This window comes from Bidens hawaiensis, unplaced genomic scaffold (assembly GCF_021521415.1).
Source record: "Bidens hawaiensis isolate Kalapana, Puna unplaced genomic scaffold, B.hawaiensis_p1.1 tig00029749_1, whole genome shotgun sequence".
Taxonomy (NCBI): domain Eukaryota; kingdom Viridiplantae; phylum Streptophyta; class Magnoliopsida; order Asterales; family Asteraceae; genus Bidens; species Bidens hawaiensis.
In genome coordinates this window covers 50577-72158 of record NW_027494942.1, presented here as the reverse complement: position 1 = coordinate 72158, position 21582 = coordinate 50577, and the positions used below count along the sequence as shown (strand labels likewise).

At 35.8% G+C, this 21582-nt stretch overlaps 1 protein-coding gene across 1 annotated transcript; it reads left to right on the top strand.

Annotated features, from left to right (window-relative positions):
- Window positions 1-18100: 18100 nt before the first annotated feature.
- Window positions 18101-20825, top strand: LOC143579419 (putative serine/threonine-protein kinase PBL22). Its single transcript, XM_077062732.1, has 3 exons — window positions 18101-19091; window positions 19358-19413; window positions 20345-20825. Exons 1-3 carry the CDS (start codon window positions 18201-18203, stop codon window positions 20823-20825), a joined length of 1428 nt encoding a protein of 475 aa, XP_076918847.1. The 5' UTR covers window positions 18101-18200.
- The last annotated feature ends 757 nt before the right edge of the window (window positions 20826-21582 follow it).

Genomic DNA, 21582 nt, shown 5'->3' with positions numbered 1-21582 from the left:
TATGGATCTTTTTGGTCCCGTTCAACCAATGGCAATAGGTCGAAAAGCCTATTGTCTGGTTATTACTGATGATTACTCGCGTTTCAGTTGGACTTTTCTGCTAGGACACAAGGATGAGACATCTCAGTTTCTTAGTTTCTTATCAGATTTATCGTGTTGGTTGAGAATCAGACGGACAAACGAGTCAAGTGCATTAGAAGTGACAATGGAACAGAATTCTGCAACAAAGTAATCAACGAATTCTGTCACAACAAGGGGATTCTACGTCAATTCAGTGCACCCTACACTCCTGAACAAAATGGGGTGGCTGAACAACGAAATCAAACACTGGTTGAAGCTGCACGAACCATGCTGTCATACTCCAAACTCCCTTTATTCTTCTGGGGAGAAGCCATTAACACTTCTTGCTACACTCAGAATGTTCTAAGGACAACTTGATCTAGTAAACAGAGGAGATTCAAGTTCAAACCTTCCAGAAACCTAATTCGCATATAGGCGACCTTGTGTAAAGAAAGGGAAGGATCAAAAGGGACTAAGTACAAGTCTTCGCATGAAAGGGTTTTTCGCTTCACTTGAACTCATGCGAAGCGAAACACTTTTCTGTTTCGCTTCGTTTGACCCCATGCGAAACGAAACACATTTTTGTTTCGCTTCGCTTGACCCCATACGAAGCGAAACACCTTTCTGTTTCGCTTCGCTTGACCCCATGCGAAGCGAAACAATGTCTCACGCGAAAAACCCATACTTAGCAAATTTTTCAGAGTCTCAAACATAGTGCCACTGATCTGTTTTTACTCAAATAAACGGTTTGGTCCATTGGACTATTTTGAACCTGATCTTTGTACAGTATGATCTAATTAACTTATAAATTAACTTTTTAACTCATTTAATCTAAATTGTACAGTATAAAATCTAATCTATCTAACATGTAAATACTTAATGTCTATGTACATATCTTGTTTGTTTTGTTTTGTCTTAATAATGATTCTCATGATCTTTTGATTTTCAATTTCAGGGTCATAACAACTTCTGTGCTCTCGAGTTGCCTAAGGCAAAGGCTGATAAGGTGTTCACTCCTATGGTCAAGGGGCTCAGGCAATCACCCCTTGCCTATGCCATCACTGCAGATCTAGCCATTTACTACAAGTGGGTCTTAGATTTCTAGGCATTCGCCAGGGTTGCAGATGATTCTCTATCATTTACAACAACCGTTGCCAGATAGGAATTAACTATCACCGAAGATGGCATTAGAAAGGTATTAAAGATTGATGACCAGCCCGATTACAAGTATGAGAGAGGAAACAAAAAGAAGCTGGAAGGTTTCGTTACTCAGATGGGGTACGACACGGAATGGAAAAGCTTAGAGAAGAGTCATCTGTCACCATACTGGAGATTTCTCTTCCACATCATCAGTCATTGTTTCACAGACATTCGAGGTGGTTTTGACAGCATGAGTACGGACTGGGTTCGTATTATGTCCGCATTGATGTAACGCCCGTTAATTCCGGTTTCAAGACTTAAAGCTTGTAGAGTATGTATAATTCTCGGGATTTATCCGACGTTTCTCGGAAGCCTTTGCGTCATCTCGGTACGTTAAACCATTTAACTTTCCTTCCATTTTGCCTTACACTTCAATTTGGAGGGACTTGGATGTAACTTTTGTTTTTATATCATAAAACAAAACAAACCCTAACCTTAACTCCTACCAGCAGCCGATCGCAGCTAAGACCCCCCCTGCTCGTTTTTCTTCTTCCCAGCAAAGTTTCAGCCGTGAAAACTTCAATTCAAGGTCGGTTTTATGATTCCCCATGTCTTTTACACCTTAATTGATCATATTAACGCGCTTATTGGTCGTTAAGATTGAGTTTTGATGATAACAGTTTGCTGACAGATTCGTATACGTTTATTGTAGGGTCTGTAACGCGATGTTAATCCACGGTTTTTGATCTATTCTTGATTCCATAATGTTCTACTTTGAGTCTAGTTTCCAGAAAGGTATAATACGTAATTTTTAGACGAGATTTGAATGGTTTTTATGATTTTATAAAATCGAGTGTCAAAGCTGATGCGGGATGTCGGATTCTAGTCTGTCTTCCCGACATCATAACTCTTTTTCAACAAGTCCAAATTAGTTGTTGCCACTTCGGGAACTTAATATTTTGAGTTAAGAATCAAACCCAATTGCAATCGTTTAATTTGGTTCGGTAATAAATTTTATAAAAATAAAACCATTTTGTTGCGCGCTGAAATAGCTGCACATACCTTTCTTCGTTGGAGGAATTTTTATGATTTTTGTGTCCACTAGAAAAATATAATAAAAATATTTTTATAAACTTAAGATATTTATGCAACTCTGGTAATAATTTAATAATTTAATTCCATGGTTTTACTATGTAATAAAATACATCTTTGCATGCTAAAATTTGCATGTTATATTCGTTATTGATCGATAAGTTCGTTTTAGGCTTAACCGGTGGCTGCCCTTTCTCGAATCTTTCGGGGATGTTATAATTGAAGTTCGTGCTCCGTCAACTTCCTAGGTATGTCACTTACAACATACTAAAATTTCATGGCCAATGGAGGTGTTTAGGTCGGTCAATCGATTTTAGTTAGAAAACTAGGGTTTATCGGGTGTAGAATTGTAAATTGTTGAGTTTGATGAGTTAATCGGTTGGATGACCAACCAAATCAGTTTGCATGGCCCTAGGGGAGTCTAAGGGCTGTGGGAAAATTATAATTTTGATACTCGGGGCTGTTTTGGTTGGTGATTGGTCAATCGAGTCAGCGGTGCGCGAATTTTCGTTTAAATGTTAAATTGAAAGTTGTAAAAGGAACCATCAACCCTATCAACTCGGGTGACATAATTTTGATGTAAGAAAAGGTTAAGATGGGAATTTGGTCCATTTGGGACTGATTCGTTTGACAATTTGTTTTAAGATTTATTACGCGCGTATTCGACTCGATTTGATTACCGGCGGGTGAGTTGTGCATCATGGTTAGCCCCGGCCATAATCGTAGGGTGGATTTGGTTAGTTGAAAAGTTTTAGGGGCTGAGGCAAAGTATTGGGGCTTGGGCCAAGTTGTTGGGCCTTGGGCCAAGTGTTGGGCCTTGGGCCAAAGTGTTAGGCTTGAGCGGCCCATTAGGCAAGTGTGTTCTTGCGGTCTAGTTTAGTAACGCGTTGTGTATAATTTACAGGCCCTTGCTTGTGATTGTGCACTTAGGGATTTCCTAGCTTGTTGCAGGTGTTCGATTGATTCAGGTGAGTTCATGATGCCCTTTTTACTCTTTTTACGTTTTGGACTAGCATACACACCGAAATCCAATTTTATACGATTTTACCCGTTACAACTATTTGAATGGTACTACATGGTCTCACTCGTGATTGTGCATTTTGAAAGTTATATTTGAATTATTTTATATGCTTTAGGATATTTTAGACTCGTTTATGGTCTTGTATCCTTTAAGGTTACGTACATTATTAATGGTCTAGACTCGAGGATGTTAGTAGACTTGGTAGTAATTGAATATGAGTAGGCCTATTTACTTAGTTCCCGTATGGGATGATATATATATATATATATATATATATATATATATATATATATATATGTATGTATGGAGGTATGTATGTATGTATGGGTATGTGTTACCTTATAGCCTGCGGTTGTGTGATGATATTTAGTTCCTCGTGACTAAGAATGATATGAGTAGGCTTATTGATGTGTGTGTGCATGGTGATTCACGGCCGGGTCAAATATATTACTCGGGTTGTACCCGTGGTGGAGAGGCCCGTGTGACGTGATCATCATTTTAGTGGGTCAAATATATTACTCGGGTTTTAAAATCCCGTGGTGAAGAGGCCCGTTGGATGTTGAGCCGCGATCGGATCAAATATATTACTCGGGTTGTACCCGTGGTGGAGAGGCCCGTATCACGTGCTTGGATGTGTGAGCCGAGATCAGGTCAAATATATTACTCGGGTTGTACCCGTGTTGGAGAGGCCCGTATCTCGTGCTTGGATGTGTAAGCTGTGACCGAGTCAAATATATTACTCGGGTTTGACTCGTGGTGGAGAGGCTCGTGTCACATGCTTAGGTCTTACCGCGTCCGGGTCAAATATATTACTCGAGTCTTGACTCGTGGTGGACAGGCCCGTGTACGTGTGTTCGACGATGAATGTATTATTTGGTGAACTATATTAATTATTTTATTATTATCCTCTCTATTGTTTAGAATTATAAGTTTTAAAATAAAGTATGAAATATTGTTTATGAAAACCTGAACTCACTCAGCTCTAGCTGACTTTGTGTGTATGTTAATTTGACTTTCAGGTTAAGAAGTGGATGCTATCGTTTGGACGTGCGGGATGCTACTCGGAAGGTTGAAGGCATTTATGGTCGAGGAATTCAAATAAAACAAATATTTTATTTACATTTGATTTTGGACACCTGTACCCGTGTTTGGGACTTTTAATACTTAAACTTTTTTCGCTGTTATTCACTCTGAACTGGTTTTAAATACAAAGAATGGTTTGGTTTTAAATTTTTGCGAAATTGTGGATGTGATTACCAACTGTAGGATTCCCGGGATTCGGGGTCTTACAATTGACCAACAAGGAGAAGTTCAATTACTCAAGATGGATATTTTTGTGCATGATCGCGAACATCAAGAGCGGGGCTACATGGTTGATGTACCCGAGATTCGTGCAGATGTTGTTAGATGATCTGATTCCAGATATTCAAAGGCCGGGATTCAAGAAGGCAAAGGACAAGAAGTCACACCCCGAGCCATTTCATGTGCACGAGATCAAGGTATCAGTTTTTGGTGTGTTGTTGAGCACCAAGGGTAGAGGTCATCAGTATACGGGACCACGACCTGGGCCCAAGTTTGGTTTGTTTGAAGAGACAGAGCCTGCTGGGGATGAGGCGTCTGGTGAAGGTGAAGGTGATGAAGAACCCGTAGCTGAAGGTGGTCAAGATTCATTTGATGAGCCGGCCGAAGATCGAACAAAGGCTAAGCATGATTTGAAGAGAAAGGCGGCTGAAAAAGGAAAATTGATAGAACTTGAGGAGGAGGAGGAGGAGGAAGACCAGCCACCCCTAAAGCGTTTGAGGAGACATGGAGACTCCCAGAAGTCAACCAAGTCTCATGTCAAGTCTCCCTCACAAGACAAGCCCTCGGACCAACCAAAAATAACCAAAGAAGCCTTGGCCCAAGCCCTCAAGACCCTAGATATAACTAAAATACAAATCCCTGCCCACAAACCACCAAAAACCAGAAAGAAAACCAAAGCCAAGAAAACCAAGACCCTACTTCGTGACTCACCTGAACCTCACCAATAGACCAACCAATTTCAACATTCCTACCCCAAATACCTTCCTTACCACACTCACCACCACAATAACAAACCCAACCCGAACCAACTCAAGCCTCAACACCACCTGCACAACCAACCTCATCCATATTCATTTCATCAGTCTTTAGCTCCCCAATACATACAACAAGCCGCTGGGAACCGTCGAGGATTTGGGACGTCAGAATACCGACCGGATAGTGGAAGCCTGCAACAAGTTCGTACGTAGACTTGTTGAAATTCCACTAACCGAGGACGAATGCTTGGTATACAACACCGACGGGTTTCAATACTAAAGACTAGAGGGAGATTGTTAGGCCCCGTTTTGTATATTTAGTCTTTTGTATTGATTCAGTTATGTATTCGGGCCGATTGGTCATTTTGTATGTAGTTGGGCCACGGTCCATTGTAAAGAAGCCCATTGGGCATTAAATTTGTTTTACTTCTCATGCATGCTTCCCTATAAATAGGAAGTATGCTATGAGAAGTAGGGTGTGGATAATTTAATAGAAAACCTTTTAGCAAAAACTCCATCACTCTTTCTCTTCTCATCTCTCTCGGTTTTCTCTCTCACTAACCTTTCCTTGACTGAAAATAAACACAAGATCCGAGACCTCTTGGTTGCTTAGTGTGATTTCCGCTAGCATTAAGTTAGGTTGATCCAAAGACGTTGTTAGATCCACCCGAACAGGGACCTACAAGATCTAAATCGTTATTATTTTCATTTATTTTCTTAATTGTATCTTTGTGGTTTGAGATTTAGAGGATTATATAGGTTTAGTGAGACATTTTAGTACAACCCTAGCATAAAATGTGATTTCAGAATCCAAATCTGTGTTATTTGATCTTAGGTGTGTATCAATATTGGTGAGAAAATTGAACTTGATTCATATTATTTGGATATGATTTTATAGGGCAAAGGAATTCTGCTTCATCATGAATATTGCAACTTTAAAGTCACCATTAATTAAAGTAAGGCAGTCTCACACTCGTTAAAGGCTAGCAAAGCTTACTGTGGTTATGTTATGCTTAACTACTTTCTTTCTTTTTTTTTTTTTTTTTTTTTTTTTTTTTACAGGAAACTAATGAAATTCCATTAGTTTTCGGTGCTTATTCGTGTACATATAGGATAAAGTCAAATCGAAGTTTTATATAATTTACTATAAAACGATTACAATAAAGTGGCAGGCAAACGGGCAACTACTTTCCTTATGAAAGATAAAAAAAACTGTAATCAATTGGATATTGATTCTTTGTACGCTGACATTATCTATGTGCAGGAAGGGCTACCTAAACATGTAGATGGAGTTTTGATCATGCTGGTAATACTCCAATCATGTTAATGTTATATCCCCAAGTTATCATTACACTTTCAGATCATGCATAGGCCTATGCTATATGGACATTGTGGTTTCTCATTACCTTAATCATTTTATGCAATCATCTGCAGCTAGTTTTAGTTCATTGCTTTTGACATTTATAAATATACAATTTTTGGTAAAACTGTGCATCAAGAGTTGTACATTTTGCAGTGAAAGTTGTACACCATGCCACGTGTAGATCACCGTTTCTTCCTCCAATCATTTTCGCCACATACTCCTCCACCTTTTTGACCTCTCTTATGGCCTGCTCTCTCCATGTAGTCAGGTAAGTCAACGGTCTAATATTAAAGTGCTCATATTTCATTTCATTTGAATGTAGTAGCCATAGCAGATAAGATACTTTTATTAAAACGAGGTTAGTTATTATTTGTTGTGAGGATATATTGGGTTTATAAATGTTCATAGGCTTACAAGAAAGTAGATAGGGGAACTGAATATTACTATGCTTTTTCACAGTGATACTGAACAATTGGTGAATGATGGGAGAAAACAAACAATGCTTTCTGAGAAGCCAGTTGACCAATGAGGAGTCAAATTCAGGTATTATCTGCTGCAAACCTTCTAACCTAACCGAGTGTTGAAGTTTATCTATTTATTACTAATACAAAAATAGAAAAGTGCATAGTAGAATTTGAACATCAAATCTGACAAATACTACCAGCATTTTATTAGTTACAGGTCAACTCAAAAGAATGCCATTTTTGTTCGATTTGAGTGCATAGTAGAATTTCAACATCATATGTGACAGTGCTACATGCATTTTATTAGTTACGGGTCAACTCAAAAGAATGCCATTTTTGTTCGGGTTGGCATGGTTTTGACTGGAACGATTACGGCTGTTAGGGTCGGAAGGGATTTGAGCCGGATTTAGTTATGCGCAAGAAGGGATTTGAGCCAGATTTAGTTACGGGTCAGAACTCAGAAGGGGCATGGGACATTACGGGCTCATGCAATAACAGGTTGAATAATAAAATGTTTCTTTTGTTATGGTCGACATAGGTTTTGGCCGGGACAGTTTCAGGCCAAAAGGGGTTAGGGTGGGTCAGGATCGGAACAGGTTTGGATCAGATTTAGTTATGGGTTAAAAGGGGTTCAGGTCAATACGAGTTCGTGTCATAACAGGTTGATTAAAAAATTGTTATTTTCGTTAACGTTCGCACCGATTTTTTATCGGTAGGGGTTCGGGTGTCTATGCTGCGTTAGTGTGCTTTTTTTAGTTCATTGAAGCATAAAATGTTATTTATTTTTTTTCTATATTAAACACCTTTGATTTTTTTTTTTTAAATTTAGCTCGTTAATGAATAATATTTGAACATATCAAGCATACTCCTAAAAGGATTAGAAATCATTGATGCTTTAACTTTGTAACTAATACTTATGAGTGTGTGACTAATAAACAATGTAGCAAGTTACCACCTATGCTACTTGGTAGGGCCTGCAGCGAATGCGAATTGGTTGGAATTGCGAAGACGGTGGCGAAGGTGGGCCACTACTTTACTTTTCCTGAGGGTAAAGATTTTCATTAATCTAGATCTCAATTGTCTGTTTATATGCATCATTTTTGTATCTTAATCGTTTAATATGCACACAATTAATCTTTTTATGAATTTTTTTACAGTTAATGTTAGGGTTCTACCGAAAGTGCCATTAGCGATTAACGGGCATGGCAGATTATGATGGTGAGTATGGTTAGTTGCAATGATATCCCAGTCAGCCATAGCCTCATCAACATACATTTTATTTGCTTAGATCGATGTTAACCGAGGGGGTCTAGAGGTGATTCCAGTGGCTCTCGATATCCTCGGGAGGTATGATGATTGGCTTATGATCTTTTTGCACTTATTAATAAACAAACACACTTAAGATATATGCATATGAATTAGATGCTAAGCTTCAATTATAGTATATTTCTTTTTAGTCAATACCTTTCATTCTTTGATTATTCTCTTTTTTATGTATTTCTAATGCAAATACAACATTGTGGATTCCATTTCATATTATGATACCCGAACGACCTACCGAGTCAACTGTATTCAACACCAATGCAAGTAATTTAAATGCCATGTTTTTTCATGCACTTTGTTTACTCTGTCACGCATCAAAGACAGCTGCATATTTGATTATCAACACGTGTCAGCTATGATATTTGTAGAAACAAAATATTCTCCTCTTTGTTCTTTATTATTGAGCATATGATTGTTAAATTCTCTAGTCTAAGTCTTTAGGTAATTATCTCAATTTTTTCATTGGAGTTCATTGCTTTCAGGTATGCATTTCTTATTCTGGGAAATGAACTTATTAGAACATAAGAAGTATGAAAGTGAAGAATACTGGGATTGACGAAAATTAGTGAAGACTTGTCGACTTTTGTGGCACCGTTTGTTTTTTGTTAAAATTATGTATCGACATTAGTTAAGTTTGAATGTTGTATGAAATATTATTATGTTATTACATATTGTAAGAAATGCATTATTTTGTACATGAATTTTTTTTGTGTCATGAGCTATTAATTGTCATTTGATAGGAAAATTAATAATTCTATAATTAATATATTTTTTAAACCCTAAAACCATGACACACAAATGCATGTCATAAGCATGTCATAAAAAGATGACAAACAAATACATGTCATGTTTGTCATAAAAAGATGACACGCAAATCTGTGTCATGAATTTTTCTTTGCCTTCCTTGACACGCATATGTGTGTCATCTACATCCTTTAATGACACGCAATGCGCGTCATTAAAGGCTATTTTTCTAGTAGTGCACCCTGTTGGAACACTTGGGTATGTGGACCCGCTTTATGCCGAGAATCGGTTATTAACAAAAGAGACAGACGTTTACTCTTTTGGTGTTGTGTTGTTTGAAGTGTTGTGTGGGAGGTTGTGCACAGACAAATACGATAAGCATCCTGATTTAATAAAGTTGGTGCAAAAGTCCTACAAAGAAAAGAGTTTAAACGAAATCGTCTATAATAACATAAAGGATGAAATAAATCCCAACTCTTTGTTGAAGTTTGCAACAATCGCTTATCAGTGTTTGGAGAGAGACCGTGAACAACACCCATTAATGAGTGAAATTGTGGTGGCACTTGAAACTGCACTTTCTTATCAAGTAAGCTAATCTTTTTCAATCAACACTTAGAAAAAATTCCAAAAGTTCCGATGTATGGAGTTCATTGCCAACACTTAACTTTTTTTTCTCGAAATGATCCAGTTACAAATAGTTATTTTGCACCAAAGGATTCCGCTAAGTATGATGCCCTTCTATTTGTTTTTGTTGCATAAATATTAGACTAGAATGTTCATGACGATTCGTTATGATCAACCAGGGTACTCAACTGTTAATATTGTAATTATAAATATACTATGTGAATGAGAAGGAAATCAATTTATTAAGCCATAATTAGTATTACATCAATTTATAAATTACAATATAACGCACGAGTAATCTAGTGTATACAACGCCATGACTAATCTAGTCTAATAATAAATTAAGTCAATAACTAACCATCCAAAATTGAACTCTCAGGGCATCCAAGAGTGAGGGTGCAGGGGTACTTGTGTCACAATCCACAAAAGAGTTAATCTTAAAGTAAAACATCCATACGTTGGTTTGCGTGTTGGAACCGATAAAAGACACACCACGGTTTGTGTTATGTGTTATTAATTAGTTGTTTTAAAAGCCTCTCAACTAATTAATCAAGTAACTTAATGTTATATATATTTATGTGGATTGCAGACTAAGAAAAATAATCAAAATCCTGTATGGGAAGAGTCGTTTCAGTTTACTTTAGAGAAGCCTTCGGAAGCAGAGTTGCTTTTGACAGTTTTTTCTGAGTCACTGATGGATAAATTTCTTCGTAAGGTACGACATATTCTTGACTTAATTTTCAATACTGGTTTTAATGTGAAATATTACATGATGGATTTTAATTTTTGATTAGGAATTTGTGGGTGGCGTCAATATACCCCTTGTGAATGTCGTAAAAGAAAAGCACCAGAACAACATATATCCCACTGGGAATGGTCACATTCACGCGGAGTTGCACTTTCTTCATTCTGCAAGATTACAAGTATTGGAGTTATAATCAATAGTTTGTGAATGTCATTAATGATAGATGCCATTATTCATGTAATGTGTCTTTGCTTAAGAAGAACTATGGTATTTACCATATGATGCTTCTTCTAAAGGATATTTTTTATTTGTTTTTTGTTGACAAATTATATTAATTCATTTTGATGATTGTTTGCACGATGCTAAGGCTTTACTCAAGAATCTTATAGTTGAATGTCTATAACATTTGTTTGAAAGAAATTTAAATACTTGTGAATGTTCATTTATTATTAATTTATTATCATCCAGGATTCTGTATATTAATCTTAATTTTTATCTCGTTAACTGTTAATTTGATTCCGGAACTTGGTCCATGAATTTTCGTAAAAAGGGCTTATTCCTTGTAAGTTTGGATTTTCAACCGAGACTCGTTCTGGCATCTTCAGAAGGTTTCTGGTCGTTCTCATATGTTAAGTTCTTAACCTTTTCATCCTAGTTATCGTAACTTTTCAAAAAGGGGCTAGAGTGTAACATTTAGTTTTATATCAAAAAAAAAAAAAGAAAAAGAAAACCACCCCCTAAATCCCGATCGGCAGCTTCAAGGGGGGAGGGGGGGTTCTCCTCATTTTTTTGTGATTTCCGTCCATTCTCCAGCCTCCAAAGTTTGATTCCAAGTCTGTGCTAACCTTATAAGAGTCTTTTACACCTTAATTCATCATCGTATCTCGCGTATTGATCGAAAAATCGCTTGTTTTAGGCTTACCGGGTGGTTGTCCAATTGAGCAGTTTCGGGACTGTTGTGTTTGAGGTTTTTGCTTCATAATCTTCCTAGGTATGTCCAATATAACATACTTTAAAATCATGTGCATTGGTGTTCGTTTGATTGGTCAACTAGTGGTAGATTGAAAGCTAGTATTTGGTTGTCTAGATTGTTGAATTCTTACGTTTAACGGGAGGCTTGAATGAACCAACGACCAATTCAGATCGGGTAGCTTCGGTTTGATATACGGCCTGTTGGAAAATTACTTTTTTAAGTATTGGGGCTAAATTGGTTGTCGGTTACTCAAACGGGTCTATACAACACAAATTCGCGTTTATTTGATAGTTGGTGCATTGTGTTTGCAAGTTACCGACCCATCCAAATCGTGTAGTATTGTGTGGACTTGTTAGTTGGCTGCTAAGTACATAAACAAATCAAAAATGCGCGTACCCGTCTCATCTAGCTACTTCTGGGGGTAAATTGGGAATCCTTGGTCCCCGTGCTTATCTAAGGGTGGTTTTGGTTAATGCAAGGCCCGGGGGCTGTTGTAAATGAATTTGGCGAGGTCGAGACTTTAAGTAGATCAAACCATGTTAGAATGCCTCGTAGGATAAACGAGTCGATTCGGTACCGTTAGTAATTTTTTTTCATAATCCGACAGGCATTTGAGTTGTGGGAATACTTAAGGGTTCTCTAGCTCGTTGTGATTGTGTGCCTCATGTCAGGTGAGTTCATGATGCCCCTTTTTAATCTTTTTACATTTACACACCCTATTACAATTTTACCCGATTTTACTCGTTTAAACTATTTGGATGTTAGTACATAGCTTTATTCATATTTGTGCATTTATGAAACTATGTGTAAATTATATTATATGCCTTAGGATATTTTAGACTCGTATATGGTCATATATTCCTTAAGGTTATACATATTACTTATGGTCTAGGCTCGAGGATGCTATTTGGCCCAATAGTAATTCCTTGGTTATCCATTATTTATGGATTATACGTGACGATATTGCTTTGTTGGTTAATTGATTTAGATGTTTGTAAGTGTGTATGTGGATGTGTATGTGTTGGTAAACTGTGACCGGGTCAAATATATTACTTGGGAAAGACCTGGGGTGAGGAGGCCCGTGTTGCACGTTTATGTCCCGGTGGGTCAAATATATTACTTGAGTCCTTGACTTCGTGTCTCATGACTTGGGGTGAGGAGGTCTGCCATTCTGCTAAACTGTGGTCGGGTCAAATATATTACTTCGGGAAGACCCGTGATGAGGAGGCCCGTATCACGTGTTTAGGTTTGTTAAACCGTGACCGAGTCAAATATATTACTTGGGAATGACCCGGGGTGAGGAGGCTCGTGTTGTGTGTTTTTTGGTTTATGTTAAACCGCGGCCGGGTCAAATATATTACTTAGGGATGACCCGGGGTGAGGAGGCCCGTGTTGTGTGTTTGACCAAGGAAAAAGCAATTATTTAATCACTTATGATTTTCTCCTACATTTTATATTTATGAAATTAAATTGTTTAATGAATGTTGTTTATTTAAAACTTAAACTCACTCAGCTCAAGCTGACTTTGTGTGTATGTTAGTTTGACTTTCAGATTGAGGATTGGAGATTACCGCTTGGCGTGCTACAGACCACTCGAAGAGTTGAAGACATTTCTAGTCAAGGACTTCCAATAAAACAAACATTTCATCATGTCCCCGGTTTTTGGGTTTTTTGATACTTATTAATTTCCGTTGTTTATTACTCTGAACTAGTTTGAATAAAACAAATTGTTTTGGTTTTAAATTTTTGTAAATTTTGTGTACGATGATCAACTATAGGATTCCCGGGATTTCGGGGTCTTACAATTGGAGTTATAATCAATAGTTTGTGAATGTCATTAATGATAGATGCCATTATCATGTAATGTGTCTTTGCTTAAGAAGCACTATGGTATTTACCATATGATGCTTCTTCTAAAGGATATTTTTTATTTGTTTTTTTGTTGACAAATTATATTAATTCATTTTGATGATTGTTTGCACGATGCTAAGGCTTTACTCAAGAATCTTGTAGTTAAGTGTTTATAACATTCGTTTGAAAGAAATTTAAATACTTGTGAATGTTCATTTAATGATAGATGCCATTATCATGTAATGTGTCTTTGCTTAAGAAGCACTATGGCATTTACCATATGATGCTTCTTCTAAAGGATATTTTTTATTTGTTTTTTTGTTGACAAATTATATTAATTCATTTTGATGATTGTTTGCACGATGCTAAGGCTTTACTCAAGAATCTTGTAGTTAAGTGTTTATAACATTCGTTTGAAAGAAATTTAAATACTTGTGAATGTTCATTTATTATTAATTTATTATCATCCAGGATTCGGATTCTGTATATTAATCTTACTTTTTATCTCGTTAACTGTTAATTTGATTCTGGAACAAATACTCGTAGCAAAATCATGTAATAAATTGATTCCGAGTGTTGGAACAAGTGGTGAAACAATAACTTGCAAGGGTATTAATCATAGCGACCCTATTATTGAACCAAATAGTATTAGGAGATCTACTAGACAACATAGTTTACCAAAAAAAAATTAGATGATTATGTTATAAAGGGCAATTATGGATTAGAAAAGGTGCTAAATTACTCTAAATTGTCTAATGAGAATTTTTGTTTTATATCTGTTTTAAACAAGAGTATTGAACCTAAATCATACAAAGAAGCCTCTTTGGATGAAAATTAGGTCAATGCTATGAATGAGGAAATGAGTGCTTTACATAGAAATAATACTTGGGAAGTTGTTGGCTTGCCCAAGAATAGAAAACCCATAGGTAGTAAGTGGGTATATAGGATTAAGTATAAATCTAATGGTGAGATTGAGCGGTTTAAAGCCCGACTGGTTGCAAAAGAGTTCAATCAAAAGGAGGGAATTGACTTTGATGAAACTTTTTCACCAGTTGTGAAAATGGTAACAATTAGAACTGTGATTAGTCTAGCAGCTATGAATAATCGGGGTTTATTTTAGTTAGATATTAATAATGCCTTTCTTTATGGGGAGTTATATGAAGATGTATATATGACTCCTCCAGAATGGTATTTTTCAAAAAATGACAACAAAGTTTATAAACTAAAAAGGTCATATGGTTTAAAACAAGCTCAACGTATATGGAACCAAAAATTGGTTAGTGTTTTAGTCAATAATGGTATTGAGCAAAGTAAAAGTGATTATTCACCTTTTATGAAATCACAACGGGATACTTTAGTCATTTTACTAGTATATGTGGATGATATAGTAATAATTGACTGAAATAGATAATGTTAAAAGTATATTGAGGTCATCTTTTATGATAAAAAGATTTAGGTTTACTAAAATATTTTTTAGGCATTGAAGTATTAAGGACTAATAAAGGTATTTGTTTGTCAGAAAGAAAATATTATGTTGAGTTACAGGTTGAATTTCATTTGACTTCTTGTAAACCTGTAAACACTCCAATTGATCAAAATTATGTGGTAACTTTTGTATGTGAAAGAGATGATAGTTTACTTAGTGACATGTCTGTATATCAGAAATTAATTGGTAAGCTTATTTATCTTTCACACGCTAGGCCAGATATCTCTTATTCAGTTCAGTTTTTGAGTCAGTTTATGCATAAGCCTACACATGCGCACTTAAAACTTGCCTTTAGATTGTTAAGATACCGGAAAAAATCTCCAGGAAAAGGCATTTTGATAAGCAATTGTGGTGGGTTTGATATCACTACATATGCTGATTCAGTTTAGGCAAAGTGTTTGAAAACAAGACAATCTGTTTCTGGTTATTATTGTGTATTTGTGGGAAAAAGTTTGGTCTATTGGAAAAGTAAGAAACAGGCAGCTGGTTCTGGGTCCTCAGCTAAGGCTGAGTTTAGGTCCATGGGGGCTGTTACTTCTGAGATAATTTGGATTATGAACTTGTTTAAAGAATTAGAGGTGGAAGTTAAGCTTCCAATATTTCCTGCTCAACATGAGATAATTTGTGAATCTTTGGGATTAATAGATCCGTTTAAATAAATGTATTGGGGGGGGGGGGGGGGGTTAAAAATAATATGTTTGTTACTTTTTCCTTCAATTCATTTTATTTAATTTTTATGTTTGTTACTGTTTGTGAGCTTTGGATATGGGCTAGCTGTAGTGGAGTCTTATTGGGCTTGCTGGATGAATTTATGTTGGAGTGTTGGCCCAAGGCCCATATGCAGTTTGTTTCAAGGCAGATTATACTAACGATGGTTGTAAAATTGAGGACTATTCTAGATCTTTTATTTTCTCTCTACACATCATCTGGTTCTCTCTCTGTATTTGAGATCTAAATATGAGGTTTGAAGTTTTTTGTTTTCTAGATTGTGTTTGATCATAAATTTAATCGTAGTTCAAGTTCCGATAGAATAAAATGTCAATGAAATAAGAATAAGTAAAATACACAACTAATGAAATGAAGTTAAAAAATAATAATACACGAGTGTCTGCAACCGATATTCTGAAAAGTTGTAACCGTAAGAGCCCGCCCATAATTGAGCTTAATTTGACTCTCGTCCAAAAGCCCGTAACGGTTCATTATTCTCATAAATGCTTCACCCTCGTGTGTGTGTGTATGTATATATCCTAAGCGGAATATATAGTGTTTTTATTCATGTATCAAAATTCAAAAGCACACCGAAATATAGTTTATAATGTTTAAAATGGTGTGTTTTAGTTCTTGGCGTAGTGTTCTAAATTTGGAATAAAATTTAGTGTTGCTTTTAAATTTTGATTAAAATTTGCTCTAAAACACACCGTTATATATCTTGTTGTATTTTAAATTTGGATCAAAAGCACACCATCCTTGATCAATTTCGCGTAGCGCGAAGCTCAGAAATCCTTTCCTTTATGCTATGCAAAGGACAAAAGAATCAGATTTTAAGTTGTTTCTTTCTCACGTAGAACGAGGGAGTGTGATCCCTCCCGTCGCGAAGCATGAGGGGATCCTAGGAAGAGAATTTTATCTGTTTGACTCGTTTAGGCCTTGGAAAGCGTGTTGATCACTTGCACTCATTCCGAAATGCCAAGCAAGCTCGTATCCAACAACCTGAAATACAAAAGCACGCTTGAAGTATCACAGTTCATACCAAAAACTTAATAAAACTAAACAGTTAATTCGTTAAAATATAGGAATTATACCAACCATCAATAACATGCCGCAACACACTTGACTTTGGTACATAATAAGCTTTCGGATATTATTAACATCCTTGCTATAATTCGAAGTTTACAAAGAAGATTATGTTTTTTTTTTAACTTTTGATATCGCTAAACTTTTTCGTTGTTAAATTCGTGAAATCTGTATATATTTTTACGTCTTCGCCGCGAAACGTGGGTCATAATTACATACTATTCAAAGTTAAAGTAACGTCTTTTAACATTGTTTTTTACTTTTTTTAAGAACCTTCTTATTCTGTAATCGCACAATATTTAATCATGGGAAGGAAACTTACCATGGACAATGCTTATTCAAGGCTGATTTGATTGAAAAACGAGTTGCATTGTCTTTCTTTGCATATTCATTGCATATTCAAGGCTGCTTCCACTCAACATAGTGAGTTCTAATATATTGAAATGTATAGTCAAAGTTGCCGCGGTCAACCATTAGCGGCAGATACGGTAGCAAGGTTGTGAGTCGTGACTGTTTAATTTTTGTTTAGTTGAAATGTTTATGATTTATCAGAGTAACTTGTTTATATTAAATTTTATTCTTGCGGAAAAAAATGGTCCACTTGTTAATTTCATGTAATCCATTAAAATATAATGTTTACATCAAGATATAAGATAAACAGACAACAAACTGTGTTGTAAGCCTTTTTTGAATACCAAAATCGATCTTTTGAAAACTAAATCGATATAGATCTTTTAGTCATAACATTACTGTTCATGACCCGTTGGACTCGACTAAGTAGCCCTACAGCTTCAGGTGCGTGTAAACCAAAAGTGTCAAATGCTAACGCTATAAATACATGTTGGTTGTTAAGACAAGTCTTCTCATGCTTAGTAACATTGCATGAAGTAGCTTTTAAAGTAGCATGCCCCAATCGTAAAACCACTATTGCCTAAGCCTACCAAAAGAGAAACCCTTGTGACGGTGTAGATGACATATGGCACTAGGATTTCATGTTATTCTGTCATGATTTTGTTATTTTCGTTGACCCAACTCAATTCGATCGAATCTATTAGTTCCCCGTAGCAAAAATTTATGATGTTATTCTGTCATGATTTTGTTATTTTCGTTGACCCAACTCAATTTGATCGAATCTATTAGTTCCCCGTAGCAAAAATTTATGTATCTGCTACGCCACTGTCAACAATCATTTTTTTTTACACTAGATACCAAATATAATTATAATAATTGTGACAATATTTAAAAATATTCGTATCAGAATTTGGCTTATTATGTCAAGTTGACAATTTTTTGGCTTATTATAGATGGAGGTATATGATTTGATTACGTTGAAAATTGCCTACTAGTTGCACTTGGCAAAGGTGCTGCATGTCTATTATTAAATACATCCCCCTTTCAAGTTCTTACATTATAGACTTCGGAGTTCTCACTTTTGCTCCCAAACCATCAACACAATCGCTCAAATGAAACAGTTTGAACACCTCAAAATACAATTAGATGTTATAAAAGAAGCAACCAAAGACTTCGCCGATGAAAGTTGCATTGGGAGAGGAGGATTCGGAAGCGTGTACAAGGGAATGATCCCTGGGCACACGATGGTTGCTTTGAAGCGCTTAAATCCTATATATGGGCAGGGGGATACCGAGTTTTGGAAGGAGGTGATGATGCTCTCACAATACAAACATGAGAATATAGTTTCTCTCATAGGGTTTTGTGACGATTCTTGTGAGAAGATCCTCGTGTACCCGTACGTACCTAATAAAAGCCTAGACTGTCATCTAAACAATGATAATCTAGGATGGGTTAAGCGCCTTAAGATATGCATCGGGGCAGCTCAAGGATTGAAGTATCTACATAATCCAAATGGGACTCAACAAAGAGTATTACATCGTGATATCAAGAGCTCCAATATTCTATTAGATGAAGATTGGAATGCCAAGATTTCCGATTTTGGTCTCTCCAAACTTGGACCAGCTAATCAAGAACACACATTTCTTATCTCTAAAGCTGTAGGAACGCATGGTTATGTCGACCCAGTTTACGCAAAGACTGGGTTTTTAACAAAAGAGTCAGATGTGTACTCTTTTGGTGTTGTGTTATTTGAAGTGTTGTGTGGGAGGTTGTGTGTAGACAACAAAAATGATGCGCATCCATATTTAATAGATTGGGCGCAAAAGTCCTACAAGCAGGACACGATAAAGGAAATCATTTGTGCTCATATAAAGGACGAAATAAATTCTGACTCTTTGCAGGTGTTTGCGGCAATCGCTTACAAGTGCTTACATAAAGACCATGAAAAACGCCCATTAATGAGTGACATTTTGGGGGCTCTTGAACACGCACTCCATTATCAAGTAAGCAAACTTTTTAAATCAAACTTAGTTTGCTTTCTGATAGATTTGTTGATCATAACTATAAAAATTCACAAAGTTTAAGAGTACGGATCAGTTGTGTATTGTACCAAAAAAAATGTCGAAATTGATGATGAGTGAAAGTGTAAACCAAATATTTATCAGACTGATTTTGTCAGATTCATGCGGTACTGGTACAGTACTGGAAAATAATGCTCATCCTTATCTAAGATTATAGAATTTGTACTAACACTTGCTATTTCTATCAGGAGGCCAGAAATGATCTCGTTGCAAGCAGTTATTTTTCATCGGACGATCCTGCTAAGTAAGTATGATGTTTTGAAATTTATTTATTTATTTTGCAAAAATAAGGAATTAAGGACATGTATAACAAACTAATGAACTAAAATATCGATGAAGTAGTTATGGCCTCCCAAGAGTGAGGATGAAGGGTTGCTTGTGGTAACAATCAATGAAATAGTTAATCTTAAAACTAAAATACTCATACGTCATTTTGGAAGTTGGAAATGAGTTAGAACTAGGGGTGTGTACGGTTTGATTTAGGTCGGTTAATTTGGGCTAGAACGGAACCAAAAAGTGGAAACTTTGTTTTCTGAATTTTTGAAAACTGTTAGTTTTCAGATTTTTGGTTTTTTCCACTTTAGCTTGAAAATTTTAGGGGAAAAAAAACAATTTTGGGCCAAAATTATGAATTGGGCCTAAACCATTTTGTTAATTACTAACCAATTGATCTTTGAGCTAAAATATTTGAGTTACATATTTATTATATTATTTTAAATTACTTAAAACAAAAATAAAAATCTAAAATTTTGGTTTGGTTTCTAAAAGAGCATACAATCAATCCACCAGTTATTGGTTTATTTTGGTTTCGGATCTTTTTCCGTTTCAATGGACACCCTGCCACGTACGGTTTGTGTGACGCATTATATATTCAGAGTTCATTATATAGATGATCCATGTGATTTGGGTTAAAGGACACTTTTGGGTACTAAGGTTTCAAAGTAACAAGTTTGAGGTTTATGATTTCAATTTGATAACAAGTTGTCTGGCCTTAACTTCGGTAATTTTGTTTTTTAAGGTAATACAAAACTAACCATTTATGTAATTAACTGTATTATTAGAAACTATACCTCTATTTATACTAAAACATTAAAAATACTTAAAATAAATAAATAAATAATATTTATGCTTGATCTATAATTTCTTTCTTTTTTACATTTTGTGTGATTTTGCAGGATAATTACAAAGATTGATAAAGATGATGATAGCTACATGAATCCTCACCTGAAAAAACTTTTTAAAGATTTCAAAATCAATTCGGACAAGGAGAAAATAATGGAAGATATAATGAAAAAGTATGATAAAGATGGCGATGGCCACATATCTTTTAATGAACTAACAGAATTTCTACAAGATATCAGCTTCACTTGGAACAAGAAGAAAACATTAATGGAAGAAGATATAATGAAAGGCTTTGATAAAGATGGTGATACGGAACTAAAAGAAAATGAACGTCGTCAAGATGTCAAGTTCAGACAGTTAAAAACAGTGGAAGAAAGGATGAAAGAGTTTGATAAAGATGGTGATGGTAAAGTAACTATGGATGAGGTTGTAGAAAGATTCACAAAATGGTTCGATGAGACCAAAAATAATGCAGTGGATAAACTGTTTGTAATCAGAAACACATTAGAGAATCACAAACAGAGATTGTGTTGAATATTCGTGGGTGTTTGGGATTCCTTATTTTAAATCCTTATAATTTTTCATTAAGTTAATAAGTTATAAAAGTGTAACTTATGGAACTTTTCCTCTCACAATATAAGCAATCCCAAACACCTTATTACTTTTTAAAAAGTTTATAAGTTATAAGTTGGTGAAAATAAGCAATCCCAAACACCCCCTTCGATGGGAATTGTGACCACGCTTCGATTTGTTAACAATGAATACATAAAAAAACCCTATATCTAATCGACATATATAAAACGATGTCTCCTAATCAGTTATCTAACTAGTACTTTACCCGTCCGGTGGCCGGGGTCACCAATGCGGGAACGTGACGACCACATTTACATGGTGCATTTAAAAAAAACGAATTGAAAAAAAAAACCAACAATACCAGTTATATATTCCAAATCATCATAATTGTCATTTTTTCCATGATTGTTTAGCAACACATTTCTAGCAAACTAATGAAAATAACATGAGCCCGGCTTGAGTGGTGCATCCCGACCAGGCACGCCCAACGCGGCAGCTGCAATTCCTCTTTGATCAAAAACCTAAAATTCGATATCCTTGAAGTCACATCATTTGGGGTTTTACTTTTTAGCAGTTTGTCAGGAGTTGTCCACAACCTGAGATATTAAACAGTACCGTGTTGAAAAGTTTTAAATTTAGTCTATTATAGAGAATCCAGTGTAATGATGCTATAGTTTTTTCCTTATTTTTTTCTATATTATATAGAAACTATGGATAT

What these genes read in the sequence shown, in the direction of transcription:
- LOC143579419 (XM_077062732.1), top strand. Translation starts at nt 18,201, where the DNA reads ATGAAACAGTTTGAACACCTCAAAATACAATTAGATGTTATAAAAGAA. An exon ending in AACACGCACTCCATTATCAA is followed by an intron (nt 19,092 to 19,357) that starts GTAAGCAAACTT and finishes TATTTCTATCAG; the next exon opens with GAGGCCAGAAATGATCTCGT. An exon ending in TCATCGGACGATCCTGCTAA is followed by an intron (nt 19,414 to 20,344) that starts GTAAGTATGATG and finishes GTGATTTTGCAG; the next exon opens with GATAATTACAAAGATTGATA.